The following is a 23,127-nucleotide window of genomic DNA, read 5'->3' as shown; positions in this document are numbered from 1 at the left end:
AAGATGCACTTAGCATATGACATCAATGAAACACGTTCACGTCATGCTGTAAACAGCAGAGAAACTCCCAGAGGTGAGAGAAAAGAATAAGGCTGAGTTAGCTTGTGGAAGTCTCACTTCCATTGTGACAGATTTGAGAAGTCTGTAAATAGGTTGTGAAGCCCTTGTTTGGACAGAGTTCTGGTATGTTAAAGGGAGCACTACACTATCTCAATGTGATTTGCTGCCGAGCCTTGTACTGCCATTTCCTTCCTGGAGTAAGAGAACAATACGACCAGAGGAATCAGAGCACAATCTTTACACTGACCTTCCACCTCTTTACCTTCCGCAGAGCAGATTACTGCACATTCTGTTTTAATTCTGCATGAAAGCCATTAGTGCAAAGATTGGAATACAGGAATAAAAATAAACAAAAAAACCACACCACATCTTTAAGTCTTTACCTTGCATGTTCTACTGGCAAGCTTACATAAGCACACTAGAGGGAAACTAAGAATGCTCCAGACGGTAAAGGTTAATATTGTTGTGGTATGGCTTGTTTTTGCACAGTGATTAGGCAAGCTGCCAGCCAACGTTTTAACTATCTGCAGCTTGAGTGATTACATTAATAAACTTCCAGTGCAGGCAGCATGCTAAACTCTAGCCACTGTTCATGTAGGAAGAGAATGGAAATCTCTAAAAACATCTGGAAATCTCTTCTGAATTCTAAATAAAAAGGCAAATCCTGACCTGATTTTCTCAGGAAGAATCATTCCTTAGAAACCTACAGCAATCTCTTGATTCTCAGCAGGATTTTTAGAATTAGGAGAACTCCCTAGCAGCCAAAGAAAAGAATTTTTTCTTCTTTCTTTTTAAGGTTGTAGCAGAAGATCTAACATTTCTATCCATCACATATCACAGATCTGCGTAATTCATATCCCAGTCATAGTATCCCTACAAATTGCAGTTTGAAGACTTTAAGGCCAAAGGCATATACCTGTACTATTCCAGATAACAGAGTAGGTCACCAGCAATGATTTCTAATCAGAGACGAACTTAACTCATCATAGGTCAATCCAGAAATCTTCAGGCCAACTCCAAAATAAACAAACCCCTAAGTGACCAGATTGAGTTGCACACAATCCCAAGTATATCTTACAAATTAGTACATTATCAAATAAGGATGGGGAGCAATTGAATCCTGTTACGTAACAAACAAATAAGAATATCTTCACATTTGGATAGCAGGCAAAATTGTTTGCTAGCAATGCAAAGGGAGAATTCTAAGCACTGTGTTGCAAACCATATTGCTTCACCAATCTCCCTGAACCAACAACAATGAATACCTCTTTCAGCAACTGTAATAAATGCAGTTTACTTTTCTGCAACAGGAACAACCCAACCCTCTGCTACCCCTAGATCTTGACTTCTGCCTCCATTGTATCCAGAAAGGAGATAAAAGGAGTACTAGCAGAGTGAGTGAGGCATAGTAATTATCTTCCTGTAGGGAACTACAAGCACCTGTTAAGCAGTCAATAAAAGTATCTGTGTCTTTTTCACAAAATGTTGTTTCATCACTTCACCCTCCATGACTACTAGTTGTATACAGGAGTATACAACTGCTGTATGTTTTTGGTTGGTTGGTTGAATTTCTGCACCAGGAAATGATTGAAAGCTGAAAAAGTTTCATATGTATTTTTCAGAAATCTACACATTTACCAGGAAGTTTACTCAGTGGAACAGGGCTATGGTGTGGGTGGAACATCCAGGCTTCATGCTCAGCTCTGTCACTGACTCATTGCAGAAACTTAGGGAAATCATGTGCCCTTCCATACAAAATGGAGATAATAATCATTCTTACCAAACAGATGTGCAGTAAGACTTTGTTAATTAATGTCTGTAAGTACTTCGAAATCCCAAGATGAAAGACAAAGTGCATCATATTGAATCCATAAAACACACAATAATATATCTATGGAATAATGCATTTAACACTTCTTAACCATTAATCCTGTGCTTGTAAAAGGAAAACTAATGCCATCCCTTTCTAAACAGATTTGCATACATAGAGCTAGAAGCCAATAAAAGCTAGGGACTCTGTGCCTCCAAATCTTCATTCACCTCCCTGAGGTGAAATCATTTAAACACTACCAGTGTCAAACAAAATTGCCTGAAGACAAAAATGCAGGTCATGTACAAAAACAACCCTACAACTAAGAAAACAAATAAGCCTGGTCTCTGTATGCTTAATCATTTGCAACCTGGTCTGCAGGTTGGGCTCCAGCAGAACTGTTCTGCAATCCTTCTGAAGACTGCAAAGTTGGAAAGGGCAGCAATAATCCACAATGGCCAGTCCAGGTAACAAACATAAATCTAAAAGAATACAAACTAATGGCAAAAAGTAGACTATCTTTAACTGGGAAAGTTTACCATAAATGTAGCCATTTATTAGCATGACCTCTTCTATCTTTATGGAGAAAAATTAATAACTCACTCTACTTGAAGCAGATGCATGTCCCTCTAAATTGTCTTCAGTTTTGTGCCTTCTCTCCCTCCTCCCTTCATATGACTATGGCATGCATGTTTATTTTGAGACACATGTTATTTGTTTGTTATTTTAACTTCAATGAAGTTTTGCTGCTAAGTTTAGAGATGTAACTTAAATTTTCTCTTCACAGTTGAATCAAAGAAAGTTGGCATTATATGCTACTCAGTTTAAAGACCGTATTGTGGTGGAGGTTTCTTTTAATCTCGGTTCCAGAATCACACCTAGATCCCTTCTAAAAAGGAAAATTCACATGTATCAATGGAGTGAAAGAAGGCCCCTTAACTCTTGCTTACTCAAATCAAAGGATCAAGACCTCTACTGCCATTAACATCCACCTAACCACCTCCCCAGCTGATGACTTTCCTGAAAGCATCCTTGGAATATCTGGAAGTTTTTTCAAGGAAGTGGAAATCAAGCCACATGTTATGAGAAGCTGGCAAGTAGGTACACATGCAGGAGTTTTCTCTTTTGGAATGCATGCACTGGTTGCTCGTGCCCAGGTGCTGGCAGCAGGGCTGCAGAGGCCACTGTGAGGAGAGGCTGGGGCTGCCCCATGGTGGACACAACCCACTGCAATGATGAAAAAGCAGAGGCATCGACTTATCAGGAGTTCTGCTTATGTGGGCCTCCAAGAACTGGCCTGAATTTAAGATGCAGCCTATGGGTAAGCCATACAGGTCAGAGCACAACCTCTACCACCCTTCTTGCTAGCCTTCCAGAAAAAGGAATGGTGGTAGCTTAAGGTACCCGGAGAGATGCTGGCATGAAGACATATCATGTTTTAAATTACCCTTACATGGTTATTAGGGAGTTCTATCAACTGTTACGTTCTTTAAATCACTTCCCCATCTCTTCAATTTAATAACAGATATTCCCCTCTGGGTTTGCTATTAAGGTGTTAAATTTCTCTGGATACTCCCCACCCACGCCACCCCCCGCCCTCCCCCTTCATGATTTGCTTTCATTTGGCATAAACCCTGAGCAGGCATTCTTGAGACAGTATAAATAATAACCCAATATATTTGACCCTATGAGAATAAAAATTTGAAATAAGAATCTGCTTTTCCCACAAACACCTTTGGGATAAGCCTAAAAACGAACAGCAGAACTATTCACAATGCAGTGAGAGATTAGGGGAAACCTAGGGCTTACAGAGCAGACGTATCTTTTAGTTAGGAACTTTGCATTTTAAAATATTCAGTCCCCTACACTGTGAAACACAGGCACAGTGTAAAGACTGCAAAAGTAAAGGTTTTTTGGTTTTTTTTTCTTACACAAATAGCATTCATGTAGGACTGTGAAGAAAGCGTTCATTAGAATTACTGCATTGAGAGAGCAAACAAGTCCATGAAGCACTTAGATAAGGTAAAACCAGAAGCTAGGTTAAACCTTAGATAGACAGATGCTACTGACAAATGACACTAAAAATGAACACTTCCATAACTTTTTTTGAACACTTCTATCATCTTGACAATCTTTTGGTGTTTGAATTGGAGCACTGAGTGCTAAGTATAGGCTTAACTTTAAAAATTTTAAGGGGCAGAATTAGTGATGAAATCACCCTATTACCTAGTTGTTTTGTCACTATTAGACTACAAAGAATAAGCTCTTTTAGTGCTCTTTCATAACATAAGCTGCCCACGTTCCTTGTTCATTCATGTGGCCCTTTCGTTTGTTCCAGTTCATCTTTCTTGAACGTATAGCCTACATTGACACAAAAAGGTACAGCTTTAAAATGTATTTCAAGTATTTCACAGTATACATAAATTGTTTTAGTTATTCCTGATGGAAATAGTGTGGCTCATTTCTTACATTCCTCTCCATCCCTTTTGAATGTGTATGGTAATTTTAAGAGACATAAACACAGAGTAGGATGTTGTGATAATTGCCCTGAAGTATTTACTTGATGTTTGTATTATTTATGTAATAGTAGTCTATTACCAACCCAATAATGATGGATAGTAATAGCTAAGTGTTCCTGTGGGACTTTACAGGCCTTCTTCCATAAAGTAGGTTTGATGGGACTATAAAAATCCAAATGTATTTCTTCCCATGCACACTTGTACTGGATTACAACAGCGGAATTCATGCACGTTGAGAAAAGATCTATCACATGTGAAAAAGATATACTGCTGCAACCGATTATGAAAGAAAACCTTTTCAGCCCTGAAGTTATTCCGACAAATTAAGAAATTCTGTTAATAGCAACAACTTGGACCTCTAAAAGCACTGCAGCTCACGGGCATGCATGATTCCTCCTACTTAATGCCAGCAATTCTACTTTTAATGGATGTTGCAGATAATAAAAACAAATTACATAGTGCTACATGCCTCAAATCTGTATTTTTCTAAGTCATGATTGCTATGAAAATTCTGTCCTCTTGGCAGTTATTACACACCACAAACAAAAGATCATTTCTATCCTCAAGGCAGGTTTGATGTCAAGGACAATCCCATTTCGTTTACTTGTGAATTTTAGTTTTGAAGGGGCAGTAGTCCACAAACGAGAAGCTTACAAAAAGCTAAACTGTAGTATATTTCTGAGGACAAGGAATGAAGGTGGACACTGTCATTCATCAGTTTTTACTAAGGAGCATTTCTGAACTCAGTATTAAATTGACCAAGCTATTACATATAGAAAATAATTAAATTATGTAAGTCTAGACAAACACCAGGAGAACCTCTTCATACATATGGAAAATAAATGGATGTTACCTTTTAATTCTGTAGGTTTATCATGAAGATTTCTAATTTACTCGCTCCCTTCATTTTCCACTCTGACTTTTGGGTTTTTTTAAGCCTATCCATTTCTTTCTTCCTCTTTCAATTGCCTGGGAAATCCTACAGCATTTGATCTAACTTCTACAAAGAACTAGTACACAGAGCTACAAAGCAGGCAAACAAAGCTGGTTCAAACCCAAAAAGAACATCAATGCAAGCAAATTCTTTGCTCCAGGCACCTTTCCTTGTGTAGAAAAAACCTCTCTCCTTTGCAGAATAAAATGCATATATTATTAATAATTTCTCCTACGGGGTTGCATGACCTTTTTTATCTTTCAAATGGTAATTTCTCGTAGGTGAGGAGACTAAAAACTAATCACAGCATTGTAACCTCTCCAGAACCACAAATCCACTACTTCCAGCTCCTGAAAGAAAATAAACTGAAAAATTAATCTCTGATTTTGGTTTCCCCTTATTGTGGCTAAATAATTTCTCCAATATTTTTAAAAAAAAATCCACAAACCCTGTTCAAACAGCAATGTACATCAAGATTCTTTTCTAATAGTCATTCTTTGTGATTGTAAGGAAAAGAGATAGAAACAGCCATACTAGATCAGATCGCAGACCTAGGCAAAACTGGATATCAGATGCTTAAGAATAAGGCACAAGAAAACCACAGTAAATTCCTATAGTATACTCTCTAGTCTCTGACAGGCCCTGGAACAAGATATGATAAATACAAACAAAACACCAAAGCACACAAGGCTTAACATCCCCTCCAATTCAACTACAGTCCAGTTCCATCTACACGTGACAGTATATAACTCAGTCATGTTTGGGAAAATTTCCTGTTACTTAGTTACAGGAAATCAGAACTGAGAAAATATCCTTTTCAGTAGCAGCACAGTCTCTTAAATGCTATTAAATAAAATGATAATGAAAATCAACAACATTGTTTGTCTAAATGCACTGGTAACTTTACCTAACAGACTAAAGTTTAGTTACACAAACCAGAATATGGGGAGAGAGCGGAAAGAAGTCACATCAGAAAGCAGCTAAAATGTGGGGTAAGGGGGAAGAAGTAGGAGGCTTCTTCTTTGTACTCCCCTCAAATACTGCATCACCCTGCTGTGTTCAACTGTTTATTTGGACTGACAGCTCTTTGAGAAGTGTTCAGTGCCTCATTCAATGAGGCTGATGCTTAGGACCTGGCCAACAGCTCTTCCTGCAGATCAGAAATTGGAAGTGCTCCAGTTGTGGAGTATCACTTTTAGTGTCATACACTTGTTGCATCAATGTTGACAGTTATGTTTAATGAAACCTTTTTTTTTTTTTACAGTACACAAATATTATGTTTACAGCAATGGTTACTGCTTTCTGCTCAGAGCAGTGTTTCACAAAGAATCAATAAAACCACCCAAGCCCCATGAACACAAGTGTGTTACACCATCGGTGTCAGCAGTACAATGGCCTCGTTCATTATTTCTTTTCGGTCTTATCATAGACAGCTTTTCTTCTTGTCTTGTTTTGTTTTCTAAATTGTTCTGCCTTATTTTAAGACAATTTCCATAATCCATATATGAAGAAAAAAGTATATATTTACAAAAATTCTACCATTAGATCATAGAAATATCAGTAGCTTAGAGCTCTTTAGTTCCTTTTAACAGTATTTACTGAAATGAAATAGAATTTTCCTAAAAGGAAACGTTGCACGCTAAGCATAAGGCTTATGGGTTACGATAATTAGTACCCATCAATATCAAAGCTGGCAAAACTCTCATTTGCATCTAACAGCTGGGATCAATATCTACAAAGAAGTCACTGAGCAGGGTTGCTTCACTCTGGCTGCATGAGATACCTCACCTTTTGCAACTACGAAAAAAAGGTCTGACCTACAACCATTGTAGGAAATAAGCTTACGTCCATTTGAGCCATCAGAGCTATGACAGTTGGTATGACATGAAGGATCTACCCTTCCTTCCAAATCCCTTCTCCCTTATCAACAGTGTTTACACAGGATCTTACTCTAAAGTTTATAAAATCGTGCTTGTATTTCCTCCCTGGTAGGAATCCTTAAGAAGAGACCATCACAGCTGCTGCTCCCTAACACTTATCACTGGCAAGGTACCACAGTGCACAGACAGTTCAGATAAAACAGACATTGGATTATTGCTGATAGGTGCAAGGAAAGATCTTCTTCCATTGTAAGTCTTCATGTTTCATACCTTCATTTGTCCAGGTCAGCCACTTGTTGCATCCTGAAACAATTCAGGATGGAGCCTGCCAGGGTGATAGCTCTCCTCTTGCGCTATGACTGTAAAGCACATTAACTGGAACAGGTCCAGATCCAAAAGAGCTCATCTATGCATATTATTAACAGAAACAACCGCCTTAATGACAGGTTTCCTTTAAAATACAAAAGTATTAGCTGTACCTACCACACACACAACTGCTTTACAGTTGCTTCTTTCTTCTGATCCTAATTCATCCAGCAGCCAACAACCATAATAACACAGTGGTAACTGTACCCACTTAATCTTCAAATAAACCAAAGCTACCAAATCGCAGGGAATGTATGGTACATACATTTGTATAGATGATTTAAGACTGTTGAGCAACAGAGACCCCTTCCAGCAATGAAACATTTGTAGTTTCAGTATACCCAGTAGGTAAGCAGGCAGCCATTAGGAGAACAGACAAACTGACTGTAGCCACCATGATTTATAATAGTAGTAATTTTGAAGAAAATTAATATACTGACAAACTCTTTACTATGAGTAGCATATAGGCAAACATAGGTCATTAAATTTAAAGTGAAACAAAAGGAAGCCTGTTTTTTAGAACATCAGTATTTCCCCCTCCTCCCTTCTTATACACTATTTAATTAGGAGAAGCAGTACAATGGATAACATGTTGGACAGGACTCTGCAAACAGTATCCACAGGTTTGCATTGATCCTGCAGAATGATCTTGGGCAAATAAACCTGAAGCACATTGAAAATTTCTCATCTGTAAAATGGACAGAATTATATCAACCATCATTCTTAAGCATTTTGTAAAAAGATTTCACCGGAAATTGCTACTACAAACAAAGGGCTACTCTAGAACAAAATGCAGGTTCATACAATCACAGATTTCAATAAAAAATTATAAACTTGAAAACCGGACTTCATTAAAAAAAACCAAACAACAAACACCCAAAATCGCATCTAGTTGTTCCTAGTTTTTAACTGCAACATTTGTTCCAAGGCTACAGCAGCTCATTGCCACTGAGCCTTCTCAGCAGATAAAGAAACTGAGGCAGAAAGATCTCCTGTGATTTACCTGAGAGCACACAGCATGTCAAATGTCAGAGCCACAAAGAAGACCCAGCCTCCCAGGCCCATATTCTGGCCAGGAAATCAAAATGAGACCCACTTTCTTCAGGGCACAGAGCTGGTCCATCAACAGTGGAGTGCTTAAACTGCATTGGATAGTGTATAAATATGTTTTAGGCAACAAAAACGTCAAACTGTACGTGAAGAAAGGCCAGAAGATGGTGTTGATTCAGAAGAAGCGAGAGGAGCTATTATTCTGTGAGTGGATACATTGCTGTCATTTATAAAAATGCTCCTTTTGCAAAACAGCAAGCTAATGAATTACCATGCATTAAAAATTGATCATCTCTACATGGCATTTTTAAAAACTTCTGTATTGATTTCTGTTTTCATTTTGCATAATGCATCGGAGCCCAATTAAGATCCACAGGAGGCGAAGGGGTGGGGGGGACAGACTGAGGGGTTTTCTTTGTTTGTTCTGTACTCTGGTCACTTCAAAACTAAAATTAACAAACCTATCAAGAACATAGAAGGGATTCTAGCATTCTGCATTTAATATTCATTTGATCATTACCTGGCATGTCAGAGTGTTTAAATCTAACCCCTCCCCTCTCCTACCCTGGAGGAAAGGCAGAGCCAGTGCAGGCTGCAAAGCATTCAGGGAAATAAGACAACTGGCCTGACAACTGAGGGCACAAATCTTGTGCCAGAACAAACCATCCACAAGATTTCTACAGTCACTGTACATAAAAAAACCCGATCAGACTGTTGGCTTCAGACAGAGCCTTATGTCAGGCCCAGTATGACACAAGCACATTTTCCCATACGACTTAAAGGTTATGTAATGGAGATCTGCAGAGCATTAGCAGTCACGTGACACATCCCACTAAGATTTCAAACTGCCACCTACAAAATTTAATTAGCAAGCAGTAAACAAGAGGGAAAGGAAAGAATACGCTCCTGGAATTCACAGAGAATATTCTTAAATGTTCTGAACTACATGCAGAACTGGGGGGAGGGAAGTGAGGGGAACAGAAATGAGGATTTAACAAATAGGTAAAACTGTGACTGTCACAGAAGAGGGAAAGTGCAGTAAACAGGGGACAGATTCAACCCCAGCTGAATTTTAAGCACCACCAACTCTAGCCGTCTTCAGCAGGAGTTTAGCCCATCAGCACACTCTCAGAGATAGTGAGCTGAGCTGTCCCTCCTGGTGTAAACTGGGACAGATCTATAAAAGTTCCTGCTGATTAGTATCAGAGGATATTTGTAAGCAAGTTGGGCAATGTACCTACAAAAGATGCACTTTCCACATCAGTGAAAAGGCACCATGATATTCCATACAGGAGTAACAAATAACATTTTTCAACTGTATAAAAAGGAGGTGCAGAAATATTCAGCAGGAGCTGAAATGGTGAAATCCCTCCTGATTCTGGAGGAATTTAGTCTCGATTTAGGATTTTTCTGAGAGAACCCTAAACAAGTTAACCTGGCTCAAAAAGGGCTTATTATCCTTCCAAAATTGGCAAGAGGGGGTATTATTGTCATTTCCCCCCCCCCCCATCCCCCCACAGTGTCAAAACTTAATTGAAGCTGTCTATAAAAATTATTTGTGCTCCTCAGAAAAAAAAAAAGTAAGTAAATAAATAAAAATCAGTCTAGTCCCAGTGGAGGTGGAGCAAGGAAGGAAATGGGTGCATACGCTGAATGTCCATCAGCCCGCTGTGCTCAGATCAGGCCTTAAGGAAGGTATCACACTGCTACAGGATGACCTTTAAAGCAAAAATGGAAGACAGTCTCTAATTGTCATTAGATGAGAATAGAGACCGTGCCATGCTGTTATATTTGCAATGCCTTCCCCTTGATTCTTCACAGTAATATCATGCGCCGTTGCTGCTTGCTAATCAAGATCAAACATTTGGCATCTTAATACTTATTGCCTTAGAAACCAAGTGTTACACTGTTTATAACACAGAAAATATAAAACGATGACAATTAAAAAAAATAAAAAAATACCAGACCTACAGTCCCACTTCCTCCATCCTGACTTCTGCACTGTAAATGTTTCTAACAAACCACTGCCACCATCAAGGACTGCCACCATCACTCCAAACTGAACATACCCATGAGCACAATAGAAAGTTTAGCAAATCAAGTGTTACTCCAAAAAGTGTGGAATCAATTCTGATTCTTCTGAAATTTGCAAATATTTTTCTATAGATAACAACATACAATGCGGATTGTGAAGTGATTTACAGGTAGCAACTAGAAGCCTCCATTGGGATTTAGCATCCCAATGGAGAAAAGAGTCTTTGGTCTGAAGATCTAATTTTCTAATGAAATAAAATGAGTAGAATGTAGTGGAAAGGGTTCATTATTGTTCCCATTTACAGAAAGAAAACGGAGCCCAAGAGATACTAAGTGCTTTGTCCATGGCCATTCACATGCCACAGAATGGCAGAGCTGGAAGTCACGCTCTGATTTCCTTATCAAGTGCCACGTCACAAGCACAAGCCAAAGTGTTGAGCCACAAGCCTGTAAGTCACTCTGATTTCCTCACCAAAATGCCAACCATAGGTGGCTTTACAATCATACTTTACAGAATGAACATGACTCCAACATGGTATTGAACAGGATGGTTACAGTTAGCAAAGAAACCCTAAATGACCACATTCAAACTTCAGTGTCAATCAGCTGCTCCAGAAGATCATTAACTGTTCTCTCAGGGTAATGTTATCACTGCTATTTCCCAAGAGTCCACTCTGTGCAAATAAGCCTGACAAAAGCCCTCTTTTTCAGTAAACAGAAACTGGTTTTATGACACGTTGCTCTGGAGAAGCTGCATTTTTCCAGCACTGTGGCTATATTCCAATTCATTTTTAATCATGATAGTGCTATATGTTTTCTAATAGCAGTGAGCAAATGCTATTGTCAGCAACGCTTCATGACAGTTCTCATCTGTGGTGGACAGTCAGCTTAGAACATCTATGGTCAGAAGACAGATAAGCATTAGTGGCACCAGGTGTTTTCCAGAAAATCTTAAATAGATTTCAGTTACTTAGTATTATGCATGGAAAGATTTTCAAGATTATAGAGAGGAAACATCTATGTAGCTTGCCATTTATCAAAGAGCTCACGGGACGTGATGAGCTAATGCTATGGAAGGGGGAAACAAAGGATTTACACAAAATTCCACTTTAGTCAGAAGCTTTTGCTGAATACTAAACCAAAAATGACTTCCAGGAAAAAGGTCATAACTAGCAGATATTTCAGCTACTCTGACATATTTTGTAGTAGTGACAAGGGCCTATAACAATTTCAATTCAATGAAAAACAGCCTTGACACTCAAACCATACTTCATTCAATATAAATATTGAATGAACAGGACAGTGATGCACGACCAACTAGTTTCTTCTTTCAGAATAAAGTCAGTGTGATTTTGGATATTCAATTTTGATAGGTGGTGCGGCATTTGACACACATCACGGAAAACCCCTTATACTGGAAGACACTCATTATCCTGTGATCGCAGGCATCTTATTTCTACTGCTGGCAATCCAGAAAGGCTCAGAGTTCTGTAATAAGCTACTACCAGAATGAACACTCTTGTGCTTATACATTCATTTCAACCTCAGTATCACATACCTATCTAATCTACAGTGAGTATGCACATCTAACATATCTAAAACAGAATCAGTTGACATTCAGAGAGATACATATTTTGTATGTATGTGAAATTACATACCTAGCTTGTATCAGTATGAGACTGGTCACATATAGAGATGCTTAAAATTTCTGAGCTTGTAATTTTCAGTTAACTAAATGAGCATGTATCAGCTATTCAGATCATTTTCAAGCAGAAATCTGTGGCACTGCACTGCCCCATATTTTTTCCTACCCTTAAAATCCATGTGACATTTTAAAGCTGTAACTTGGTTATGATTCTAGAAAATTCAACACATTAAATTTCTCAAAAAGGTGCTCCAGGTATACCCAAATATATAAAGTTGTATGTAATAACACTGCACCTCTGTTCACTACCTCTAGTATACAGGCATGCTGTATGTCAGCAGGCTGGAACCCATTCAGATACATACCTATGAAAAATCAGGGTCGCTCTCTAGTCTACAGGCAGCATGACCACTTCACTAATTTCATTTAGAGTAGGTCTTTTTCCTTTTAAAAAGAAAGTAGTATGCACAAAGCCACTGTTCAGGACCACCAGATCTCTTTAACAAAAATAACAGAGAGTCACCTAAACACCCAACACCCTCCTTTAAGGTACTGCAGGTAATGCATATGTATTTCAAAGGTTGTCTACAGTTGTGAATCCTGGCTGACATCTGTAAGATTTGATCCAAACTGCCTTCCACATTTGTCAGCTAGGTAGACTTGAAAGCCTTCGTCTAATAAAAATGTAACACCTCCTGATCAAAAAAGCTGAAATATAAAGTGACTACAGTAATTTTCATATCAGTTCATGTATCTGCTATTTTTTATTGTATTGAATTTATGGAGATGCTTTAATTTCCACCCTACGACTTGGTCTGTGTTTTACTATTTCATGCTGTTTTCTGAAAGCAGCTCGTCTGTCTTCCTAAGCAATAGTCCTTACTTGTATTTTGATGATGGCAATCATAGTATCCTTTCCCTGTCTCAGCATACTTGGCAATTCTTAAGGTTAAGATCAATAGCTTTGATTTTAGGTATTTCTTCAAAATATATCCAATCACTTAAGGAACAGACTCTGTATTTACTAGATGCAGTGACAAGACTCATTAATAAGTTATTCTGCCGAGTTATTTTATATATAAACTCTGCATCACTACCTGCACTGGACAAAAAAAAGCCCAGTCAGTGTTTAACTACTAAAATGACAGACAGCAGTAGCTTAAAAATTAAAAACAAAGCCTTCCTAAGCACTTACATTTTCCTCAGTTAAAATTTTACTAAGACTATGTACAACTGTAATGTCAACCATCACATCACTCTCAGAAAGGCGTACCTTCTTTGCCCAACATTATAGGCAATAGCCAATTTTGAAAAGAGGTTAATAAAAATACCTGCAGTATCCCCTATAATACTGAGCACAGTATAGTGGTACGTGCTAACTAATTAATTGGTATTTACATGCATAAGCTATAATAAAATGTTATTATTCTGTTCTACATACTCCTATACATAACATACTTCCCACAAATACTGCTATGTATAGTGTGTCCATATATGTGTGTGTGTGTATATACATATATCTGCAGAGATCTCTCTCTTCTACCAAAAAAGGATGAGAGATTTCCTTGCAACTGGCCTAATTTAGCATTAGGTGCCAGACAAATACCCCATAAAATTTCATTAACAATATTTCTATGGAAGAGTGATCACATTGATGACTTTGCCATGACATGACAATATACATCTGCAAAGCAAACAGATACTGTGAATATACACTGTGCTTGGGGGCTTGATGCTGGGGCTGGGGGGGTGGGGGGGGAAGGAGGGGAAGGGAGGGGGGAGAGGTAAGAGCTGATAGCCAGTATAATTACTAACTTTGCCCAAAGACACTAATACAGAAAACAAACATGGCACCATCAAACCTGTCAATATACTATTTATTGTATTGGAAACCTTAAAAGTGACTGGAAAATGACATCAGATTAAACATCAATAGGGGAGAGGATGGAATAATCTAGCAAGAGTTTAATCCCTCTACCTAGTGCTTGTGCACAATACTAACACATTTTATTATTCTAAGCAGCACCGAGAAGAAAAGACCCAGTGAAGGGCATCATCATCAAATTGCAGCAGAATAATAAAGTTTGTCTGCCTCTGATAAGAGTTACTGCTGCATTACTGCTAACTAAAAAGAGAATTCTCCCCCCACACACACCTACAAATCTTCAGCCCTCCCACCCTCATTTTGCCCGAAAAGCATTTAACAGAAATAGCTATTTTTAGAAATAGTGAAATCTCAGCATACCTTCAAATCAAGTGCTTCCGATGTTCAGCAAGATCATTGCCGAGAGAACTGCAGTCTACTGTGTCAAATTACAACCTTGTAGAGAAAGGCAGCAGCGTCGGCAGCAGCAGCATTGGTGTGTTTGCACGGCTAGTATTCAGGCTAGAAATGATTCATTAGTTGTCTGCAGGGAGGCAGGGTGAAAAAGAGAGAGCAAGCATCATCGGCCATGCAGCAGCTGCCAGAGCCTATGAAACAGCAGTGCTCGCACACACATACGCACACAAAGATGGCTTTCCCTATTTGCCAGTTTCTCTTTCACATAGTATTAACCCGACACAGCAGCGGGGAGCACAGACAGGAGCTGGCAAGCAGCAAGTGGGATCGCAGCAAGGATGTGTTTCAGTGAGGGGGGGCACGGGGGGAGGCGGGTGTTGGGAGATTTTATTTTACCTCCAAGTAATGCTATCACAGGATCTTCTCAGTAGGTCATCTGTGGCCTACTGGCACGAACCAATGAACTGTAAATGTGAGCTGCAATTTTTTTTTCGCTCCCAAGCCTGCCCAATGGAAGGCTTAGAAACTCAAATGCAGAAGGGTATTAAGACAGATTACCTGGAGCATCCTAACCATTCTGTCTTTCCCCTTCTCAAGAAAACTGTATACAATATTCACAAAAAACTTCTAAGTATGCAATGCCCATCTCCCCAGCAGCTAGAGGGAGACACTGTAAGGGGATACAAGGAAAGATTTTAAATAAATCCATTTTTAAAAATCTAGCTTCAATCTTTTCTTCCCCTTCTTTTTTTTTTTTTCCCCCTGCCCCCCGCCCCGCCCCAGCGCAGGTGATCTGTCTCACAGAATCTGACTACTTTGGGAGTGCATTCACTATGATGTAACTGAATTCTCAAGGCTGATGAAGGTTAAATTATCAAGAAAGCATATGAAGTTATATTGAGTGGAACATCTGTATTTTCCTTTCAATAATTAACAGGGGAAGGAAATATTGCACTCTCAAGGTACTATTTTATTGATTTCTGTTAAAGTATCTGCAGAAACACATCTCTCCGTTTAATAATGTCTCTCTACATTAGTTTACAGCTCCTTTTCAAATATCAGTCTTCCCCCCACAGCTCTACTAACAGGCATAAGGAGGAAGAGGAGGAGAATTTTCAGAAAAGTCTGGCATTAACAGAAGGAACCAGATTTCCCCCAAAGCCTAATAGTTCTTTCTGAAGTTGAAATGCATGAAGAGTACCCTGATTTCCAGGAACTGTCAGCATCAAATGCTTCACTGGAAGGTATTAAGAGCCACAGAAGAGGGACTCGTCACATCATCTCTTTCTCAAGTTTTGTCTTATCCGTATTTCCAGTCCATGATAAATCTCAGCCTTGAAGCATGATGCTTAGCTAAGGAATCCTTCCAAAATGTCATTGCCTATATTTCAGGATATTCCATTTCCCAAACATCAATCTATTTGAGTACCTTATAAAGATCGTTACCCCCAAAGCTTCTAGCAATGCCAAGTACCACCACTGTCACTTGGATTAAAAGCATTTCTCTTCAGAGGCTTAGAATTAAAGTACAGTGCAGAGTATCAGAGTGTGATATTCAAAGTAACTGATTGCTTCTGAAAAATCTGTCCCTCATTATACGAATGAAACAGATAAAAATCTGATTCTTGGTTCTGTGATATTGAAGAAAAAAAAAAAGGAAAAGGATAACAGACAATGTGTGCATTCTTCCATGAAGGTCTACCTTGGCACATTCTAGAAAGACTACAGTTTTCTGAATGGAAAGTCCAACATCTGAAAATAAGGTATCCAAGACCACTTTTTTTGTGCAAATCTCAGCCCCAGATGACCTTCCCTGGGATTACTCACGACTGTAGCAGGAACAGCAAAACTCTGGTATTTTCGGAGAGAAAAGCTGTTCCTACTCAGGATCATATGTTCCTTCCCAGATTAGATTATGGCTTTAATCATCAAGCAAGTGCACTCTTACTTTTATAACCAGTTTGTGGCATAAATTGTTTTCACTTTTATTTTAAAAGTCTAATTTTGGCAAGTTAGATTTTTTTTTTCCCCTCAGCTGAGCTACATGCAAGCTTCAAATCCAAACGTTCCTTATGACTATGACTGTATCAGCACCTACCATACTGTGCTTCAGCACTAAATACAGACCTGCACTATATGACACAAAGTGACACCAGGAGATTCCAGGTGGCGCATTTTGTAAGCCTGTCTTGTCTAGGCTGGAGACTAGATGAACATGTCTGTTGCTTTATGTGCACTTGTACAAACAAAATAAAAATTTGCTAAACCAAACTGATACTTGAAAGTAAGTCAGATCACTGTAAAATGGCGTTATTAATGTGTTACACTGAACCAAACCAACTCTTCTCATTCCTTTTCATAGGTGGATTTAAAATGTGTGTATCTGTACATAGGTGTGTGTGTATGTATGTATGTGTAAAATATGTAAATTATCATAAACTTTCTGTGAATTCTTTTTAAAGATATGGAAGATTATATGAATAAATTAAATTAAGTCACTCTGAAAATATAATAGAACTAATTTTTTAAACTACCAGCACAGATTCACTGCTATGAAGATTTTAAAACATATTCTTTATCTCAAGTAAACATTTAGAAACTTGAGTCATCAAAACTTGACATATTCAACTTGTTATGCCACAGCAAATGAGAACTCACATTTTACTGGAATTGTAAGATGTTAGGACATTGTTACATAAACAATTTATTAATTCGGTAGTTTATATAGCCAAATATTATCAAGTATATAGCTTGATAGCAATTTTTGCCTGTTCAGGGCTGGATGTAGCTATGCTGATGATGGGCTGCTGGTAACTAGTAATGCATCTATAACAGTGCTGCTGAGAGAAGAAAGGGAATTACGGCTCTGTATGCCAGGCCAAGAAATCCCCCCATAATAACAATCCCAGTATAATGATCCTACCTTTTGATAGACAGTTTTCTTTAGAAAGAGAGATAGAATGTAAAATATCTTTCTGTATACAATAGGGCTCTATGAAATGCCATTTTAACTATGTAACCTTTCACATGCCATAATGATTTTCATGTTCTTCCTGGTCTTTCTGAATTACATGAAACAATTATTTAAAACACATCCTAAAAGATTAATTTTCCTCTTGGTACCCTTAGTATGAAAAATAAATCTTGCAGTGCATTGTTTCAATAAAACAAGCCAAAATGATGATAAATCCTTCCCCTCCTAATTCCACTTTGTACAGTGAAATAGACTAAAAAAAACCAATAAAGGACCTCACCTTGCTAGCTGCCAAAACACACACGGGGCCTCCTGTGGAGATAAAGGACAGCTGTCTCTGAAGCCACAACAGCTCTTTCTGAGATTGTTTCAGTAACTCCTCCGTGTCACCTGGCTTCTGCCTCATCAGCCCTTCCTGCATGAAAGGAGATTTCCCATTTCTGTTTTCTCAGATATATGGTGATAGTAACGTAGCATTTTTCATAGTTGAATTTCTATCCGAACATCTGCTATAGCACTGTATCTATATCTATGCATGTGACTTTTTGTGCTCAATTTAATAATTCTCTGTCACCTAAAAAGCGAAATGCCTCTTCATAGCATTAGCAGCACAACATCCTACACTTCAAGTACCCTAATACTTCATGCTTAATAAACTTCCTCTGGCTATTAATCAAGCCAGGGTAGGCTGACGTAGAATTTAACATGGGCAGTTCCAACCTTTGAGAACTGGAAGAAGTTCCTCTTACATGGTATGTTGCTGTAACAAAGGGCTTAGAGATGCTGCTGGTAGGGCACAAAATCAGTACAAGACAATGCTGAGAAAAGTTTGATGCTAGTGTAGTAATTAAAAAGTACAGGAATGCCATTTGGTAATCCAAAGTATAAATTTATATCCTTAGTGAAAGTCTTAACTTGAAGATTAACCAGAAATATCGTGAATTCAGACCCAAGCTCTCTTCTACATGTAATAATTTACAAAATATTTAATATCAATAAGCTATCTGTTTGGATGAAAACGGAGCAGAAAAACATTTTTTTCTACTTGTTTTTAATACCTCTATGAATAAACTATTTTCAATGTAACTGGTTACCAGCACAGTTAGATATTAAGAACAGAACTGGATTTTTACCTACCCTCAGGCATCCTAGCTGATTTTTGAGTTCTTCACACTCCGATTGCAGCAGTTGGATCTCCAGATCTTTTATACTTTTGGATTGTTTGTTGATATTTTGCAGGTGCTGGGCCTTAACATTGACAAAGTGCATTTTCTGCTTTAGAGGAAGTGTTCTGGTAATTGTTTTTGTGATGACAGCAGTGTTATTGGATGACAGCGTCAATGAAGTTGAAGGGTTGACAGCCTAGTAAAGAGAAAACACATTTTTCATGTCATTTTTGGTAAAGCTGTGTCTGAGGGAAAGAGTATAATTCAAATTCTTTCAAAAGTCATACCATAAGTGCATTATTTGAAAATTTTCTTCTTCAGATCTTTCATTCAAACACAAAGTGAGCAAGTGACAATCTCATTTGATCAATCACCAGTAAAGAGATAGGGATAACATAAATAAATGAAAAGGAGACAGTTTGTTTTCATATATTTCTTTTTCTTCATTCAGTGGATACCCGCCAGCCATGAGCACTCTGACTATATAGATATCAACATATTTACCACTTGATGGCAACATAGTGCTGCTGCTCACGCACTACTTTTGGTCCTTCACTCAGCATTGTATGACAGAGCTAATTAAGAAGTTATCCTTGCTGCTGAACACCTCACTTGGAAGCTGTGCTCCAGTTACATCTGAGGTGCTGTATTCCAAAAGCTAACTTCTTATGACATGCTTGCAAGAATACCACTTCTAGCCTGGTATTGCCACTTACAACCAGTACATCATTTGAACAAGTTACCAATTTTTCAACACAGTCTACTTGTAAGACCAGCTTGGTGTAGCTTTAATACAGAAATAACAAATTGTCCCAGTTTGTGTTATATTCAGTTGAGAATATTAATGTGGTTGAAATCTGATATTACAATTTAAGATTGTGCAGGGTTTTACTTATAGCAGAGTTAAACATTCTTTTGGTTACCACTTTTCTTAAATTTTGTTCTTTTAGAACAAACTACTTTTAGAGAGGACAACTAAATTCTCACTTCATTATTCTGTGATGTGCAATCCCCAAAGTCTATAAAGTATGTTTTCTTATTTTCCTTATGCAAGTTTTGCCTGGTTTTCTCTCCCCCACTCTTTCCCACCCCACCCCCTCTGTTTGGGCTAGAGAAACACACACATTCTATGTCATATTTCTCAAACCCACATTTTTATAAAGGCCCAGACACTGATTCCAGGTGAAAAAACAAAATTAAACTTTCAGCTGATGTGAACTACAGCTTCGCAGTGAGGAGCTCCCTTTCTCTCAGTGTTTGCTAAGCTAGCCCACAACATGGCTCCTCCTTGGTGGTGAAGCTCAGTGAAGCTCACCCAAAAACCCAGCCCTGCCCACTCCCTCAAGGGGACTGGGAGACACCCCCCAAGGGCATGGCTGGGGCATCACTGCACGGTGGTGTGGTAGAGGTTCAGGAGCCTGAGTAACCAGAGTCATTAAACTACAGCAAACATTACAAGCCATATTTTACATGTAAAATGGCAAACACTACTATTCAAATAATTAAAAAAACCAACACAAACAGGATTCTCTTAATTTTGAAGTAATAACCATTAGAAACCTCTAAGATTAGATCTGACTGAGCCAGTATTACCAATGAACAGCTGTATCTACTAACATTATTGTACCATCTGTCTTTCCTGGTCTTTTTTTTTTTTGTTTTCTATTGGAAGTGTGAAAAATAAGAGAGAGAGGTGTGAAGTATGGATCTTGATTCACTTAATGTGAACCTTGTAAACATAACTTTGTCAGACACACATCACTAATACAAACATACCCAAACTTGGTGAATACTCAAGCAAAAAATGAATATTAATTTTTAATATTATCTAGATTTGTAGCATACTGAACAAAATTCCATGAACTTTGGATTAGTTCAGCAGGATCAAAATTTGATCATGGGTATGTCTCTCCCAACAACTCTTATACTTCAGGAAACGGAAGACTAACATTTACAGCAGCTGTCCCAGGCGAGTTGTATCAGCAAATACCAATATTTTAACAGCACCCTGAAATACTGCTACAACAGTCAAATTATATCTTTTAAGTTGGGTTGTTCAAATATTTATATTAATTCTTTCCACTGCAGGGTGATGTGTTTACCTTGTCTGGCTGCCAGATGCCCACCCTTTCTCCTTCTCTCCTCAACAGGTTTGGGGGAGAAAATAAGATGAGAAAGCTCATGGGTTGAGGTAAGACAGCAAAATCACTTACCATTTACCATCACAGGCAAACCAGACTCAACTTGAGGAAAATTAATTTAGTTTATTGCCAATTAAAATAGGTTTGGGTAGTGAGAAACAAAGACAAGAATTAAAACACCACCTTCTCCCCTTACCTTTCCCAGACTCAACTTTGCACCTTCATTCCCAACTGCTCCACCTTCCCTTTCAGGAGGAATCCGCTCTGGCATGGGCTGCAGCATGGATGTCTGTTCCCCCGTGTCTCTCCATCATGGCTGCAGGGGACTCTGCCCCAGCGCCCACAGCACCTCCTCCCGCTCCCCCTGCTCTGGCCTGGGTGCTCGCAGGGCGTTTTTTCACACTTTTTTCCTCATTCCGTGCCGGTTTTGCCCTTCCTTAGCTGCGTTTTCCTCAAGGCCCCACCAGCCTGGCTGCGGGGCTGGGCCAGGCCCTGCGCTGGAACCAGCTGGAACCCGCTGTGCCCGGGCGGGGCAGCCCCGGCCTCCCCTCACAGCGTCGACCTCCACAGCCTCTGCCAGCGCCCAGGCATCCGGTACGTGCATATAAAATATAGTCCAACAAACTAATCGTTAGAGGACAACCTCTGCTGAAGTGGTCAGCATTCTTCATCTCCTGTATCAGAGTATGTCCCCAGCACAGCAAGGGGTCTGTCAGGGTGAGGGGGACAGGACATAACATAAACGAGATACAGCTGTGTAAACAGGGTCGACTGAAACTGACTTTTCGTTTTTATAGAATCATAGAATTGTTTAGGTTGGAAAAGACCTTTAAGATCATCAAGTCCAACCATTAACCTAGCACTGCTAAGTTACCACTAAACCACGTCCACATCTTTTAAATACCTCCAGGGATGGCGACTCCACCACTTCCCTGGGCAGCCTGTTCCAAAAAGGCTCCAAATTTTGAATGATGAAAACGTTACTGCCCCAAACTGGAATACTGGCAGATTCTCACAAATAGATCCTGACACTGACCTCAAACAAGTAAAATAGGTGTTACTCTCCAGCAAATGCAATTTCCATGCTCTAAAACAATTTTGTCATGAATGAAAAGGGGTAGAAAATGGAATCGAACTGTGGTGTGCTATATCTTCTAAATCCACACATGAATATATAACAGGCAAGTTTCTTCTATTAAACATTAAACTGTTGAGTAAATGATACAGTAAAAACTCTGAGAGTTGCCAAACACTTAAGTGTTTATTGATATTTTTTTTTAAAGCATTTTTTATCGTGTTTTTACCTACGGAAGGAAGAAACACTGAAAGCTCTGGAGAGCGAATCCATTAGGGAACAGAAAAGATGAATCAGAGTAAACATCAGATAAAGTTCCCAATCTCTAATGCACCCCAGTGCCGTTGGAAAAGCAGTTTCTCTGTGGATGATACGCGGGGTGCTCTGTCTCAGCATCCTCAGGCTGTCCTGACCACTTCCTTTTATGCCCATCTCAGATTTCCTATCTGGAAAGGGGTTGATCCCACTTTTTCACAAGCCTCGTGTGCAAACTAATATGCTGTAATCGTGACAAAAGGAATTTAACTTCAGCATGTAATTTTTTTATTGGGGGATTACTTCGAATTGACCAATATTTTAAATTGGGTATCTTACCACAAAAGCAGTGAATAACTGCAATTAGAAGAGTACAAAAAAGGAAAAAAAAATCATAGTGGTTTAGTCCTGTAACTGGTTAACATTCATAGCATAACTCCTAAAACTGCAAAGAATAAAGTACTTACACATCACGGAAGCAAAATGTGAGATAAATCTGAGTGTATCAGGTGCCAGGGAGGGCACAGACGGTGGTTTCACCCCACATGTAGGCACTTCTGATTCGTGTCAATGCCGTGACAGCTGCTTCAGCAATTGGCAGTAAAACCACTGAGAGATTTTAGAGCACGTAATACTCACCTTGCTCTTCTTCACAGTTATTGAGCTACCTCTCTGTTTGCTTCTGCCCTCAGCTCTGCGGTGTGGAGGCTTTTCAGATGGTTGTTTGGCTTTCCTGTTGCCCTTTTTGGACTGTGGATCAAAATTCATCAATAGCTCATTAAGATATATTACAACACATCTAAAATGTTTCAGTGATTCTGTTGGTCTTAAATCAATTTGTTCTTGCATGGTAAAGCACAAGTTTCAAAGTATAGACTTGAAGCTCAACAGGGCTAATGGAACAAGTTAGATGTGACGTTCGGTCAGCAGCAGAGGA

The 23,127-nt window shown here is 38.9% G+C and overlaps 2 protein-coding genes across 17 annotated transcripts in view; both read right to left on the bottom strand.

Moving 5' to 3' along the window:
- Positions 1-14,823, bottom strand: part of RIMBP2 (RIMS binding protein 2) — a 147,931-nt gene extending 133,108 nt beyond the window's left edge. For all 16 annotated transcript variants that reach the window (XM_074607008.1, XM_074607009.1, XM_074607011.1 and 13 more), the window contains exon 1: positions 14,544-14,823. The gene's annotated coding sequence lies outside the window, so the exon portion shown is untranslated. The remainder of the gene's footprint in view (positions 1-14,543) is intronic.
- LOC141750572 (uncharacterized) overlaps positions 1-23,127 on the bottom strand; it is a 104,732-nt gene that overhangs the window by 69,997 nt on the left and 11,608 nt on the right. Inside the window, exons 3-5 of the mRNA XM_074605925.1 lie at positions 22,830-22,940; positions 18,691-18,915; positions 17,834-17,968 (exon numbers count right to left, since the gene is read on the bottom strand). Coding sequence (XP_074462026.1) covers positions 17,834-17,968; positions 18,691-18,915; positions 22,830-22,940 — 471 coding nt within the window. The remainder of the gene's footprint in view (positions 1-17,833; positions 17,969-18,690; positions 18,916-22,829; positions 22,941-23,127) is intronic.

The sequence above is a fragment of the Larus michahellis genome, chromosome 13 (assembly GCF_964199755.1).
Source record: "Larus michahellis chromosome 13, bLarMic1.1, whole genome shotgun sequence".
NCBI classification, from domain to species: Eukaryota; Metazoa; Chordata; class Aves; order Charadriiformes; family Laridae; genus Larus; species Larus michahellis.
Note: the sequence above shows the minus strand (reverse complement) of the source record. Positions and strands in the feature narration are given on the sequence as shown.